The following is a 16,590-nucleotide window of genomic DNA, read 5'->3' as shown; positions in this document are numbered from 1 at the left end:
AGGGAGTGAAAAAGAGGAAATGAGGAAAAGAGGAAAAAAATTTAAAGGTTTTATTCACGTCTTTTAAGAGGGTGATGTGGATTTAGAGTTTAGAAAAAAAAACAGTGACACATCAACATATAGTCCGCATCAAATTTCTGTCGTTTTGGGGTAAATTACTGCGCGAAATGAGGTATGTTTCGGGGGCGAAGTGCCTATATACCCATCAATTTTAATAGGTGATATCTCTGGAATATCATCTTTGTAATACCAAATAACTGATTAAGGTTCAGGATAAAGAGAACTAGCGTATTATTATAAACTCGTAGGGTTTATTCCCAAGCGGAATGAGTTGAGAAAATTATACAAATAATTTAGTGCAAAAAAGGCTAGACTTAGGTAAACTATGTTGACTTGATTCAGCTTATGTAGCGACGACAGCAGAAATGAAAGGCAAGTAACACCGCACAAAGGGGGGGCAGGGAGCCAGCAACAACACCCTTCAGAGCTCATCCTGAAAAACCACACAAATGACTTGTTATTGGATGATCTAACCGATTCTGCAGGTTGTCTTCAATCATACATATAGTCATCACATAAACTGGGGACCAGATTCGGAATATACTGATTGATTTTCGATAGAAAAATAGGTAAATGGAAAAAAACAATTCTGATTTACTTCTTCAAGAAATTATGAGATAGCTAGGGATTGTTAGGAACGGAAGGGTTAAAGTCATGAAGTGATAATAATTTGGAAACATTCCCGTACAAGATAGCATGTTATGATGAACAAATAGGTCAAGTAGAGGTTGATACTTACATGAAACTCATCAATATCACGTGGATGCTGCAAAGAAAACATCTCTGTTAGAAGTTTGATTGAAAAGTTGGATAAGATAAGCATTCAATATCAAATTACAAAATCCAGTTGAATTTGTTTCTAATATCCACTTTCATCTCCCTATTTTAAGCACATGCACATATCAAAGTATTAGAACATTAATGATCTTGAAACGAAATAAGGTTTTAGGGACATCATTAGCCGCAATTCGAATCTCCAACTACCATATTCTCTATGGACAAATTCACAGGCCCTGCTACATTTATGTGATCCCAAGCTATCAGGATGCTAGTGCTTCAAAGTTAAAAAAGGCATCTGAAGTGCCTGAAAGATTACTCAATCAGGAGGTTATCCTATGTGATATCCTAGAAAACATTGTGTAACACCATAAATCAATGTCTAGAACATCATAAAATGCTGTGTAAAGCATGTCAAGTGTTTCAATTGTTAATGCCACACATTAGCAGAAAAATAGTTTAGTAACTATCAACTAGAAAGATCCATGACATTAAGGACGATACAATAAGCCCTTCCTGCCCTTCCCTAGGAAACTACAAGAAACTAAGTGAATGAGGGAAAAATTCTCCATTCTGAATTTCTATTCTCCAAATCTCTGGTCTCCTTGGATATGTAAAACGATTGGTTTAATTTCAGCATCAATCATCCAAGAGAAATATCTATCTTGTATTACAAAGAGACATGTATGTGCTGAAGCAAAACCTTAATTTTGGGCCTACACAAACACTTAAATCCAGAGAAACAACAACCAAATAAAACCCACATGAATAAGGTCTATTTCTGAAAGTTTCACCTAGGTAGTAGTCCTGCAAGGTTTCCATATTTTTCTAGTTTGGAGACTCAAGTTCGGCAAACAAGCTTGAGAAAAGAAATTCAGAAATGTGAATTTGTTGCCTGATTTATTTTAGTTTCTTGGTCTTTTTAACATTGTTGTGAGAAGAACAAAATAAAAGGTTATAGAATGAGAAGAATACAAACCCTTCTGTATTTGTCTCGATAGCGATCCCTGTATCGTCTATCATAACCCCTCTCTCTTCTTCTTCTCTCTCCTTCCTCTCTAGCTCTTTGAGCTTCCTGTAAATATTTGATGCAAATCTATTTAAAAACACAATTCAAGAAAACCAAGTGCATAGTAGAATTTATGGATGAATATGGGGAGCAAAGGTCTGTCAGTAACCTCTTCCTCTCGTGCCTTTCTCACTTTCTCTGCTTCTTCAAATGCCTCTTTTTCCACCTGAAAGCTCAAATTTAGAAAACTACCTTCTAGTAAAAGGATAAAACTATCCTCTAGTAATAAAAGGAGAATGAGAAGGGCACACCTCCCGGTTGGCAAACACTTCATCTACCACTTGTTTTGCATACTCTGGATCATCACAGATCAATACATTGTCGAAAACTGAACCAGCCTTCACCTGCACAAAATAATCCAATTTGCATCATAAATCAAGCTATCCCAAATTAGTAAACTGATATCTATGAATGTTAGAACTACCTGCCAAACTTCAATGCCCACATATTTGATTGGCTTGAGCACATACAGATCAGGATCATCTTCAAACTCTGGAGAGAAAACAATATCAGTCAATTTTTTGTTGCAAATTCTTCAATTAAAAGGTTCTTGTTTTGAACAGATATATGGAAATATAAAGATTCATTGCGGAGTACCTGGATTGTCAATATAAGGAATCTTCCATTTCCCTTTATAATTAGGATTCTTGATTTTCTGTAGTGAAAAAACAAAGACTGTATTGATGAGAAGCAGCTGTCAAAAAATTAGGCCTCATATTTACTTGTTAGAATGAAAGCAAACCTTAGGTTTCCATGGTCCTTTGTATTTTGGATTCGGTACCTTTGGTGCTTTCCAAATACCATCCTCTTCTTCATCCCAATCATCAGGCTAACCAATGAAAATACCATGAATTGATTGTAAAACCTTGAAATATGAGAAAACATGGAAAACATAGGAGCACATGGCTAATGGCTTAATATTTTTGCTTCGTAGGTAAGAAACTAACCTCTTTAGCTTTAGGATCAGGAATTTCTTTTGGAATCGAATCATAACCCTGCAACACCAAAAGATGCTTAGTTAGGCCTATTTTGCATTTTTATATATATATATATATATATATCAAATGAAAAACCGTTGAGAATAGAGATGAAATAATGACATGAAAAGTTACCTCAGGTTTCGTGGCACTGGGATCTTCAATGTATTCTCTATCATCCCAGTCCGCAGGCTGCAAAAGATGGAAATTTACAGGTTTTAAAATTTGAAGTTTAAGAAAACAGACCTTAAGAAGTAAGCCTGAAAATCATAGTCAATATTGGAAATTAGATTCTAACTGAGACAGTTTAACAATGTACTGTTCAGTCTTATGGAGAAATGCTGAGGTCACAGTCAGTATTGTATCTAAGATTTTCTAAGGAAAAAGTAACACAGGTACTAATAAAATATAGGAGGCTTCTAAGTGCAAGTTGTAACCTTTGTAGCTTTGAGATCTTTGATTTTACGGGGAGGAAGAATATCCCAGTCCGTATACATGCTTCCAGAATCCCTTTCACGATTATCTATGAGGATACTATAACTTGCATCTGGCCTAAGAATGAATGTGTAGAAATGAGTCAACTTGTCTGTTTCACATTCCAATTCCTTCTTAATAGGGTAATTCTGGCCCTGGTAAGAAAGTATAACATGGAGCTTCTTTGTTTGTGTGCCACAGATATCTGGCCCAAACATTAAGCTGCAGGGTTAAAAAAGAGAGATTAGCCGCGTTTACTCAAGTGGCTGGTAAGAAAAGCTTCCTAGAACAATATCAAACCTATATGGTGTGTCCCCTCCAAATTTCTTTTGATTGACAAATCCGGAGAGAAGCTTCATGTAACCGCCACCGCATTCAATGTCCTGCTCAAACCTTATGGAATACTGGATGACCAATGTCCTGTTTTTATTTGTAAACTCAGGGATCTTTGCGGATATTGCAAAATGTTTAGCATCACCAGACGTCTGAATACCTACAGAATTATTTATAGTCATTGTCAAAATGAGGAGACAACCGGGCAAAAGTTAAATTTATCAGCGAAAAAAGCATCTCAGGTATCATTCTGTTGAAAACACTTTTCATCCTCAACTTGATCGCAAGGTTAACACGATTTAAGTTCATTTATTCACCAAAATTCTCTGTTTTTTTTTTCCAAACAACACAATCAATTTGGAATAAAGCTGCAGGAGCTAAAAGCATACCTTTATCATCAGGATCTCCAGACCACTTTCCAGGTGTGTGCTTAAACGATCCTGCTTTTCCTTCACTTTTTTTCCAGTCAGATTTTACCCAACGACTTTGCCATCCGTCTGTTCACAACATCAGGTGTTACCAATGTAGTTAAAAACCCATACAAGTTCCATATATTGCAAGCCAATTGAGAGCAAGTAATATAAAATCACAGAAAACTCGTTACTTCAACGGATGTAGAATGACACCACTTAACACTCACGTCAACAACCTCAAATGGGTAGCCAGAAACAACCCGGACTCGATACCATATTAAACATCCATTGTAAAACCAGTTTATAATATGTATCCATCCAACTAATTTTAATGCCTTTTTTTTTTTTTTTTCCTTTCTCTGTTTGCTTGAAAACTTACAGCAAGAAAAGACCAAAAACCTAACAATCTTACCGCACTATCCATTAGGCTTATCACATCTAAGGAAGGCTGCAAAATAAATAAACCAACTACAACTCAAATAAGTTTTGATTTGGGTAAATTTTTCGAGTTCAATTTTATTCTGATTCAGGAGATTCTTATCATTTCGGAAAAAATTACACTCTAATTCAATTTTTTTATACAAGTTTAAATTATAATTTTTTATAAAAATTTAGTTGACTTTTAAAATTTTTTGGTCTTCCTTTTCGGTGTTCTTTGGGTGTCGAAACAAACAAAAAGGGAACCCTATCATAATATTCTTGTCTTATTTCTTTCCCTTTCGCATTAATCTATAAAACAAAGAGTTCAAGGAAAATCATTGAGCTTTTATAAATTACAAGTAAGATTGAATGATTTGTTTTTTGAGGACTGTTTATCTGCAATAGCAGATCAGAAGAAACGCTCAGAAATTAAAATTTTAACTTAAAATATATTGGTTGACTTACGCAATACCTTAGTCAATGTCTTGACATATCTACCGAAGAAAAAACAGGAAAAAAATAAATGTAAAAGGGTGTCGTATTTCAATCCCAACTACATTTTTACTTCAAAATTCCCATATCTTCCCACAACCAAGCAGAAAATAAGGGGAAAAAATTACTGCAGTTAGTTAACAACCCGACAAAGATTTTCAGTTGATGACGTGGCGAACTGAATTCATAAAATTTTCTTTTAAGGAAAAAACTTTAAGAGATGTTGCAATGAAAAGCATGCAGGGAAAGACAGTACCTTCGAAACGCTCTTCAAAAATGATCTCTGAAATAGAAAACCGAAACAAAAACAAAAGTATAAGCGGTTTAAGCGTGACAATAGAAGAAGAATGTCGCGCCATTAGTGGGGGACGAGATACCACACACTGCCTGCCTACTGAGAAAGCTTGGGATAGTTATAGAATGTTTGCAAAATTATTCACCCTCACTGTTTCAATTATTTACGGTGATGGCATGCATTATTTAATTAATTCCAAATGCTTGCTTTTTTAGATGAATAGAGGAGGGGAGGATCGAGGCCAAAAGACAGCCATAGCCATTGTTTTCCCTTTAATTACGTTAAGACCCCACATTTTTGTAATGATAGCCAATGAGAAGTGAGGACGACGTTGCAATGTCCAATTGTCTTACAAAACGCTTAGAAATCTGAACAAAAAATAAATATATCACATCACTTTCAATTTGATGGTTTTTTTATATTTTATATTTTACAGCTGTGAATAAAAACAAATTGATTTTAGTGCTTTAAATCCATTATAATGCTTCTTTATAGAGGTTTTATAAGTACAATTAGAGCTAAAATACAAATTTTAGAAATACATAGTTTATCCTTTTTCATTTCTCTTGAAAACAAGTATCTTTGATCTTTTTCATTTCGTTCCCTCACTTGGAGGTTTGAGATAGAAAATTACAACTTTTTAATTAAGCATGAGGATGTAAAATTGACATAATTTTTAACTTTAATTCTCAAATGGGTGGTTGTTTTAGTCATACTATTATTAATAATAAGGTTTAAGAAAGAGCAAGAATTCAATGACATGAGCATCACAAAACTCGTTTCTAGGAAACTACACTTGGGAGAAGCAAATGTTCCAACTTTCTTGTGTTTTTCCCACGTCCCAACCCAAAGGAAGGGGGCAACAGGGGCATTTTTGAAGATTCTGGGAAGTTCAAGGGCAACACTCCGTTCGTGGTCTTTCCTTGTAAATGGGTTTATACTTTGTAGACTATTCATTGACTGACTCCTTCAAAGTCAAAGTCTCCCCTTGGGTCTCTACTCACCGTTGATGTTAGGAACAAATAATAGCCACTCAGTTTATACGTTAATATATGATTTCTTGTAACAACTTCAAAAAATTTCTCACTTTTAAAAATAAAATATTTAACATTATATTTTTTAAATTAGTATTTTTAAATATTAAAGATATAAATGGTGGTAAGGGTATATTTAATAAATTAAAATTTTAAGTACTGATTATTTAATGCTAAATTTTATAAGTATTGAATTTATATTAGAAATTTTTTAGTAAATTAGTAAATATAAGTGTTGAATATAATCATATTGTTTGATAAAAGTAGGTATTGATTTTTAAAATATTATTTATTTTTAATTTTAATCTTATTAATATGATTTTTTTATTTTAGATAGTTTTAGATGAAAGATAAATATGATAATTTGAATATCTCGTTTTTAAAAATAATTTATTTCAATTTTAATAAAAAATTGACATAATATTTTCTACATTAAGTGATAAGTAGTTACATACTTTTTTTGAAATTATTTCAAATTGGGCTTTTATTAATAAGATAAAACATCTGTACAAAATAAAAATATATACCTATTATCCTAAGAAAAACGGCCCAAGATTTCAGATGGCCAAAGTTAAACAAATATCTAGATATTATTAAAGGATGCTCTAGAAACGACACTTAATGTGCTGAACCATTGCCCAATCAGAATTTGCTGAAATCTGTCTTCTCCTCTTTCTATCATTTCATTGCCCAGTTGACGATTTCATTTTTCAAAACTTTCCTTCTGAAACATTTCATTTTCTTTTTTGTTTTGAAACTTTCTCTCTTCCATTATTCATCTCCTGAAGCTTTCCTAATCTGGTTCACACACCCAATCATACCTTTTTTTGCTCTTCGGCATACTCAGGGACCTCCATTTCTAGGTATATCTCCTCTTTTCTTCTTAGAGTTTCTGTTGCAAGAATATGTGCAAGATTATTTGCAGATCTTGGTGTATGTTGGAATCTGATATTATTGGAGCCACTTATTTTATGTTGGATATCATAAATATATGCCCCTACCAGTGCTCGATCTTGACCATTTGTGTTGCATTTCTTTATTATTGCGAGGGAATCTCCTTCAAAGATGATTGACTGCCATCCCTTTTCGACTTCTATTTGAACTACTTTCCAACAGGCTATTACTTCAGCAGAAAATGCAGAAGTTATGTCATTGTGGATCTTTGAACAAGATAAAAGAACTTTTCCTTCCACATCTCTGGCCACAATACCTGAAGCTGAACGGTTCTGACTCTCATTGTATGCACCGTCGAAGTTAATCTTAATGAACTCACAATGTGGGTGCCTCCATCTTTTGTTTTCTGTTATTATTACAAATTTTCTTTTTTCGAAACCAGTAAGCTTAGTAATGTAGTTACTGATGAATTTTGTAATTTCTTTTTCATTACTGATTTTGTCCTCGTGTATTCTTTTGTTTCGATCTCCCTATATGGCCCAAAGTGCGCAGCAGAAAAGGCGACCTTGACAAGGGATGAGATGCTCAAACACCCAGGTAAGCCACTGTACGAAGTCCATGCTCTGATTCATTATAATATTCTGAAGTGATAGTGTTGTCCATACTTCCACTGTAACAAGGCATTCTCGGAATAAATGGTCCATTGTTTCAGCTCTTTCTCCACATCGGGGGCAACTTGTGTTGACTGATAACATCCTGTACTGCATATTCACCTTTGTAGGCAAATAATTCCATGATAGCCTCCAGATTGTAATATTTATTTTTGTTGGTAGATTCAGGCTCCAAAGTTTTTTGTAGAATTTTCTGTAGATGGTTTGTAAAGCATAAGCTCTAAGATTTTCATCCGAACTATGTAATAGTTTATAGGCACTTCGGACCGTGAATTCACCCGACAATTCACCTCCCCAAATGAGGAAGTCCTCATAAGGTGTTCGTGCCAAGGGGATTCGAAGGATTCTTGCAGCGTCTTCTTCTGTGAAGGTACTATTTATCAGCTCCCTCTTCCAAAGTCTATTATTACTATCAATTAACTCATTTACTTTAAAATCACGCATAGAATTGGTAGTTGTTGATAATCTAAAATTAATTGCATTTGGAATCCAAGCATCATCATTAATGGATATATTAGTACTCGTACCAACCCTCCAGCATAGTCCTTTTGCCAATATAGCTTTAGCTGCCCAAATACTTTTCCACATATAGGAGCAAGAATTTCCCAAACGGGAATTTAAAAAATAGTCATTTGGGAAATATTTGGCTTTAAATACTTGCGTAATTAGAGCATTCTGGTTATTAATAATCTTCTATCCTTGTTTAGCTAATAATGATATATTAAACTGAGCCATATTCCTAAAACCCATACCCCCTCCTCTTTAGAATTGCACATAGCTTTCCATTGGCACCAGTGAATTCCTTTCTTTCCTTTACCTTTTTGCCACCAGAATCTAGCAAAAATATTTTCAAACTCCCCACTTAGTGATTTTGGTAGAAGAAAGCATGTCATAGCATACGTTGGTATTGCTTGAAGTATTGATTTTATGAAAACCTCTTTTCCCCCTTGAGATAGAAATCGTGTACTCCAATTTTCGATCCTCTGCTTAATCCTATCCTTGAGGTTCTGAAAAGATTCCTTCTTTTTCGAGCGCCTTATTCCCATTTCAGTCGAGATGTCTTCTTTATCCCTTTCCACTGTATTAGAGCTAAAGAAAATCGTGGATTTATTAAAATTCACGTATTGACCGGAGCAAATCTCATATTCCCTCAAAATATCTTTTAAAATCTTTGTTCTACTCTTTGTAGCTTCGCTAAACAAAATACAATCATCTACAAATAGTAAATGTGAAATCGCCAGGCCCCTTCTACTAGCCTTAACTCCTTTTATCAAACCCACTTAACTCTATCGTAAGCTTTACTCATGTCTAGCTTCACTGCCATGAATCCTTTTTTCCTCGTTCATTTTTGGCGTAGTGTATGTAGAATTTCATAGGCTATCAACACATTGTCGGATATTAGCCTTCCCAGAACGAACGCACTTTGAGCATTGTCAATACACCTTCTAATAAATTCCTGAAAACGATTAGCAATAGTTTTGGCTACAATTTTGTATATAATTGTGCATAGACTAATGGGTCTGAAGTTAACAAGATTTGTGGGGTTGGAGATCTATGGAATAAGTACTATCTCAGTTAGGTTTAAAGCTTCGAAATCCTTGCTATCATTCAAAACTTTCAAGCAAAAGGTTTTAATATCTTTACCCACAATGTGCCAGTATTTTTGAAAAAATAGTGCTGGAAAGCCATCGTAGCGTGGTGTTTTAGTGGGCCCTATTCCTTTTACTGCAATAAAGATCTCTTCTGCCATATATTTTGCCAATAGGGTTGTGTTGATGTCTGAAGAAATGCTATTGTTAATGCCTGTTAAAAGATAGGATAGATTCCCTACTCCATTAGACGAAAATAGATTCTGGAAGTACTTTGTAGCAGTCTCATTTATTTCTGGTTCCTCAAAAATTTTCTTTCCATTATCTGTGTCCAGTCTATTTATTGTGTTGATTCATTTCTGCATTGAGGCATATTTGTGGAAAAATGTTGTATTCTTATCCCCTAGCTGAAGCCAATTGGCCCATGCTCTTTGTTCCCAATACATTTCATCTTTATCAATCTCCATATTCAGATGAATTCTCGTATCAATTATCTATGCCATTATATCATCATCTCTTTCTTTCTCCATTAAATTTTCTAACTCCTTTGTGAGCTTGTTCGTCAACCCCTTTCGTACATTCTTTATTGATCTTGCCCATCTTGACAGACTGATCTGTAGTCTTTCAATCTTTTCAAAAATAGATCCATTTGAGGACTCCCATGATTTCTTAATCTCCTCTTCAATCGACTCATATGTGGTCCACCATGTTTCAAATTTAAATCTTGGGTTTCCCTTGAAACTATTTTCATTAGTTGTGCTGATAAAAAAGGGGCAATGATCTGAAAGTGAAGACGTTAAATGATGTATATTGCCTCTTGGAAAGAGTTTCATCCATTTTTCATTTGCAACACCCCTATCCAGTCTTTCTTTAATATTTGTTTTCGGTAGATTCCCTCTCTCCCATGTATACCATGCTCCCGTATAGCCCACATCTATAAGTTGGCATTCTTTTAAGACTTCACAGAATGCTATCATCTTTTTCTCCTCCCTTAGCTGGCCTCCCTTTTTTTCGAAAGAGTACATTATTTCATTAAAATCTCTACTCACTAGCCAATGGTGATCTTGTTCCTGACCCAAAATTCTTAGTAAATTCCATGAGGCATTTTTATTGTGTATATAAGGTGACCCATAAAACCCAGTGAATCTCTATTCTTTACTAACACCTTCTTCTTTGATCAACAAATCAATATGACTCGTCGAGAAAGTTTTTAGACTAACCTGAATCTCCTCTTTCCATGTTAGGCAGATCCCTCCTCGCGTACCTACTACTCCTACATCAAACCCATTCATAAAACCACACCTACTCTTAATTTTCTCCATACGTCTTTCATTAACTTTAGTCTCCATGAAGAAGACCATTTGGGGGTTATTTTGCTTCAGTAAAAATGAAGCCTTCGCACTGCTCGTGGACTCCCCAATCCACGGACATTCCAGCATATAATTTTCATTGCATCTGATCGGTAATTTTTCATACTTGAAAGGGATCCAAACTCTATTCCCATTGCCTATTGAGACAAATATACCCCTACGAAGGGGTTTCTGTACATTTAATTTAATTCTAAGGCGACAGAATTCACCATTAACTTCAGATCTGAAAACGCCTCCAAAAGTGACCCCTATAGCATGCAAGAGGTCTTGTTTATCAAATTCTGGTAAGCACGGCCCAATCTTAATCCAAAATGGGGATGAAACAAGCCTAATTTGATCTTTTTCCACCGGTTTAGTCAATCGATCAAAGATAACTAATTTTTTCCTGAACAACCATGGCTAACCTTCCATAACAGTTTCTAAATCTTCCTCCAATTCAAACACAATCAAAAAAAGGTTTTGCCCTACCGATTGGATCTCAAACTTTTTCTTTGTTTTCCAGATACTTTTCATCTGCGCCTTGAAGCTATCCGGATTGTATGATTTCTTTGTCCAAATAGTGCAGATTAGAGTTGGTTTGTCGTTTGGTTCCACCATCGAGCTTTTGACTGATAGCTGAATAAGTTCCTCTGCCAATAGGGAGACCTCGTCTCCCCAAACCCGTCGTTGCCACCACTTTCCGTCATCCCAAGCCGCAGCAGCCACTGTTTTCGCTAGGATACCAGGAATAGCACTCTTGGCTACTAGGGCACTTTCTAAGTAGTTACATACTTACTCATCTTATTCAATACTCTTTTATTGAAAATTTTATATAAAGTAAAAAAATTAAAATAATTATCAAACACATTTAAATAAATCCTAAAATCAAACAAATCCTAAATATATATAAAATTTTCAATGATTCCAAATATATATAAAATTCTAAAATAAAAAATAAAAAATTATAAACATATATAAACTCTAAATATATATATATATATATATATGAAATAACTAAATTTTAACACAAAAATTAAAAAATTGGGTAACTTCTGGTTTTCTTATTCATCGTGCTCTTCAAATCTCTTTGATGGTATTAGATAATGCACAATATTCTCAACATTTAATATTAATTAAGTTGAAATTAGAAAATGGTGAACTGAAAACCCATACAGTGCAAAACCTCAATTGAAAAATGACGACAACAATTTTATGAAATAATGGAAAGTATTTAGATGAGATTCGATTCGAAAAATTGAAAAACAAATTTAATTTTAAGTTAATCGAATTGAGTTATTTGAATTTCAAGTTTGAGTAGAGTTAAATTTTACAATTCAATAACTTGAATAATTCGAATAATGGATTGGTGTAAATAGGGTGAGTAAAATTTTATTCAATTGGAAAAAATGAAAATTTCAAGTTAATCGAATTGAATTATTCGAGTAAACTCAAATAAGTAATTCAAGTTTCAATTGAATCGAGTTAAATTTTGCAATTCGAATAATTTGAATAATTCGAATAACAAATTGGTGTAAATACCACTTTGATCTCTATCAATTTTGAAAATGAACAAATTGGTCTCTCTTAACAAAATTATAAAAAATTCAAATTAATTTTAAAATTCAAAATATTTATAAAATTTCCAAAATTCATATTTTTAAAAATATAATAATTTTAAAAAATTCTAAAGAATATATAAAGAAATTTAAAAGTTCAAAAATATTCTAAAATAATAATTTTGGAGACCTAAATAAGTTCATTAATGATTCAAGTTTATAATAATAAAGTATCTTATTTTTATTATTTTGCTTTGAAAAAGTTTTATATATATATGATTTTAAATTTATGTCCTCCAACATGGAATTAGTTATCTTATAATAAGATTTTAATTGTATTTTTGCAGCTTAATAAACTATAATAAAATAAATATTTTATCTTGTTATAACAAGATCTTAGTTATATAATTTTTTAATTTAGCTCAAACAATTTCATTCGATTCAATTCGACTCAAATTTTATTTTACACAACTCGAAAATATTTCAAATCGAGTTAGGATGATAAAATAGGACTCGTCAACTCAATTAACTCAAAATTTTGTCACTTGATTCGATCAAACGCTTACCCCTAGGTGTAAATACCCTTTCGATCCCTGTCAATTTTGAAAATATGCAAATTGCTCACTCTCTCAACAAAAATTTCAAAAAAAAAATTCAAAAAGGTTTTCAAAATTCAAAATAATTTTCAAAATTAAAAATTTTTATAAAATTCCAAAATATATATGTTTTAAAAATTATAAAATATATATATAAAGAAAATTTAAAAATTAAAAATTTTCTAAAATAATAATTTTGGGACCTAAATGAGTTAATTAATATTTAAGTTTATCATATTAAAGTATCTTTTTTTTTCTTTGAAAAAGTTTTCAAATAAATATGGTTTCAAATTTCTGTACTTTAACCTAGAATTAGTTATACTGTAGCAAAATTTTAATTCGACATGTTTAATTTTTTAATTTAACTCAAACAATTTCACTCGATCCGATTCAACTCGACTTGAATTTCATTTCACTCGACTCGATTCGAAAAATTTTTAAATTGAGTTAGGATAATAATATACGACTTGTCAACTCGATTAACTCAAATTTTTTTCACTCGATTCGATCGAACGCTCACCCCTAGTTTGAACCCAAAGAAAAGAAATTTCATGATAAAAGTACCGGGAAAGCTTGTACTTAGGGGTGGATTGCATTTTGACCCATTTACTAAGAATGGGTAAATTAGACCTTATACATTTTAAAATATGCAGAGCCCCTCCATTAAAATTTTCTATTAAATAATGACGTGGAACATGCTGAAAATTATTTTTTTTATGGGTAAACTATAAAAATAGTCACCCAACTATGACTTTAGTTCTATTTTGGTATCTCAACTATTAATTTTTTGATTTAGTCACTAAACTTTTCAAAATTAAATATTTTAGTCACTCTAAGTGATGTGAGCTTTTTATTGGTGTAGTAACAAAATTAGCCCTCTAATGTTTTTACATTCTATCAATTCGATTCTAAATATAAAAATTCAACAAATTTAGCCATCAATGTTTACAATTTTTTTATTTTAGTTCTAATTCTAAAAAATAATAAATTTGGTTCTCAAGATTGACAATATTTGTCAATTTAGCCCTTAATGTTTAAAAAATTATTTTAACCCTTTATAATCCATCGATTAACCCATATCAAATATTAAAATAAGAAAAAGAGCACACTTTTTCAAGTCACTCGCAACAATAATGTTTACTATAATTTAGGATTCACATTGGACTAAACCAATTGATTTGGAACCTATCTGGGATAAATTACTACATTACTCACTGAATAGATAACATTTTTCATGTCATGCCCTAAAATATAGGGGGTTAATTGTAAGGAATAATTAAGAAATGACCTAGGTTTGATGGTTAAGTTGTTAATGCATTTCTTAGAGATTATAGGTTTAAGCCACTTCTCTCCCCATTTCTTTATTTTTAATTTTCAACAAACTTGGATGAAAACCACAATGAATAAGTATTATTTGGAGTAAAAACTAAATAAGAAATAGGTCTTAGGCCTAATGGTTAGCATGTCACTCCTCCCCTTAGTTTTCCCAAGTTTAAGCCACTCCATTCTAAAAAATGTTTCTTTTATTTTTCTTTTAATTTTTGACCCAAAATTTTGGGTTATTTACCCTTGTCGCCCGCCCCTAGGATTTCAAATCCTAACTATTCAATCATCCTTTTCCTATTAGAATTAGATTTACTTCTTTATAAATTTTAGTCAAATTCCTTTCCATTTTCTCTTTATATTTCTTTTTTTTCTTTCCCATTTTCTTTACATCAAAATTTCCATCTAAATTCTGAAAACTATTTTGCTCTCTCAAATCAAATCATTCACCATTCTAACGCTTTTTTCTATCGGCTTTAATTAACATCAACAACACCCCTAGCTTTGCCAAAATTTGGTAAGTACATCTCGGTCCCGATGAATAAATCCCGAATTTTTATAGAATTTTTATTCGACGGTAATCTTTCAACCCAATTAAACAATCTTTTTCAGTTCTTGACAAATCTCTCGATAATCTTGATAAATCTTGAAATAGATTGTTAACTCATGTAAAAATGTTATTTGAAGGACATGTTTTAGGTACATCAGATCAGATTTGAACATGAGGGACGTTGTTCAGGCTTCCAGTGAAAGGTGTGTGTTCTTTTACAAGTAAATCGAGGCAAACCATGTCTAGGAATAGGGATACACAGTTTGCCACATGGGTGTATGGACCACACGGCCATGTGCCCTAGAAACCCTAGTGTAGTTCGTGAACCACACGATAGACTCTTCCACACGGCTGTGTCTGTCCTGTAGGTTATTTTTGCATTTTCCATATGGCCATAGCCTGTTACACGGCCTAGCCACATGACCTATTGCCTTCCACACGACCATGTGACCCTTGTTTTATAAATTTTCTAATTTTTCCCAGAAATTTATATGTTTATTTTAGCCCTTGTATATGCCCTGAATGGTTCTTAAGATTTTTTATTTGCTCAATTAAGTCCTTGATATTGTGCTACTCAGAAATTTGTGATTTAATTATTGAAGTGCTATGGTTATATCTTATGTGGTAATAGCCCGTTTTCAGTAATATTAGAAACAGTGGTTTTGGGACCACAATTTTGACAAGTGAATTATTATTTTATTATTTATTTATTGTCTACGGGATTATATTTAGGTTGTATTAAAATTTCATTAGAAATTTTGATGTTTAAATGATTAGTTAGGTAAAAAAGGACTAAATTGTAAAAAGTGTAAAAGATGAGTTGTATTAGTTAAAAGGGTCAAATGGCTACGGAAATGAAGGCTAATGGACGTGAGTGATAAATATACCAATTAAAGGGTCAGTGGATGTGCATGGACAATGTTTTATTGAAATTATTGATAAATGATAAGAGTAAAGTGCTAATTTAATAATTAAAAAGAAAATCAAGTAAGAAAAAATGAAAAAAAAAGTTATCCTCTTCATCATTTTTTCATTTTAGAACTGAAATTCACCATTGAAGAGGGAAAAAGCTTCGGTTTTGATTTCTTCTTGCATAGTATGTGTAACAGCCCTTTTTTTTGGGTTAACTCGGAACAGTGGTTTCGAGACCACGAATCTGATGTCAAAAAATTTATTTTATTAATTTAATAATTAAAGTATGATATTATGATTGTGTAAAAATTTCGTGAAGAAATTTTATCATTTGGGTGCTTAATTTGATAAAAAGGATTAAATCGCATAAAGTGCAAAAGTTGTGTTCTATAAGCTAAAGGTGTCAAATAACTATAGAAATTTAAAGTAAAGGTTTTTATGTGGCAAATAGCCCATTATGAGTTATTGGATGATAGTAGAGTGACATTTGGTGTAGTTACTAATGTTTTTAAAGGTTAATTTTGGTATTTGATAATAAAAGATAAAATAAATAAAACAAAGTTAGTTATCATCTTCTTGCATCCAATTTACAACCAAAAATGGAGTTTGAAACAGCCATGGATGAGCTTGACTTTCGGCCATGGTATTTTTGCTCAAATAGGTATGGATTTTGATCTGTTTTTAATGATTTCTACGTTTTTGATATCGTTGCAACTGGTACTAGCTAGCCCGTGTCTTCGATTTCAAAACTATTAAAGATTTTGATAGTTTTCATTGATGAGCTTATGTGTTCTTTGATGTTTAAT

General features: G+C 32.6%; 1 protein-coding gene across 1 annotated transcript; it reads right to left on the bottom strand.

The window, feature by feature from the left end:
* Positions 1-274: 274 nt before the first annotated feature.
* LOC105788317 (calreticulin-3) lies at positions 275-5,439 on the bottom strand. The gene is made up of 14 exons (XM_012615148.2): positions 5,272-5,439; positions 4,080-4,187; positions 3,658-3,850; positions 3,321-3,579; positions 3,019-3,075; positions 2,854-2,901; positions 2,649-2,735; positions 2,504-2,561; positions 2,331-2,398; positions 2,158-2,250; positions 2,016-2,072; positions 1,817-1,912; positions 800-826; positions 275-493 (listed from the first exon to the last, which is right to left on the bottom strand). The coding sequence occupies exons 1-14, from the start codon at positions 5,372-5,374 to the stop codon at positions 482-484; spliced, it is 1,266 nt and encodes a 421-aa protein (XP_012470602.1). The 5' UTR covers positions 5,375-5,439; the 3' UTR covers positions 275-481.
* Positions 5,440-16,590: the final 11,151 nt, after the last annotated feature.

This window comes from Gossypium raimondii, chromosome 2 (genome assembly GCF_025698545.1).
Source record: "Gossypium raimondii isolate GPD5lz chromosome 2, ASM2569854v1, whole genome shotgun sequence".
Taxonomy (NCBI): Eukaryota; Viridiplantae; Streptophyta; class Magnoliopsida; order Malvales; family Malvaceae; genus Gossypium; species Gossypium raimondii.
The sequence above is the reverse complement of the archived record's forward strand: the minus strand, read 5'-3'. Positions and strand labels throughout refer to the sequence as shown.

Coding starts and splice junctions, on each gene's coding strand:
- LOC105788317 (XM_012615148.2), bottom strand. CDS start 5,374: ATGGCGCGACATTCTTCTTCTATTGTCACGCTTAAACCGCTTATACTT. Junction 2,736..2,853: donor CTGATCCTAAAGCTAAAGAG/GTTAGTTTCTTA, acceptor TTCATTGGTTAG/CCTGATGATTGGGATGAAGA. Junction 2,073..2,157: donor AAGTGTTTGCCAACCGGGAG/GTGTGCCCTTCT, acceptor TTGAGCTTTCAG/GTGGAAAAAGAGGCATTTGA.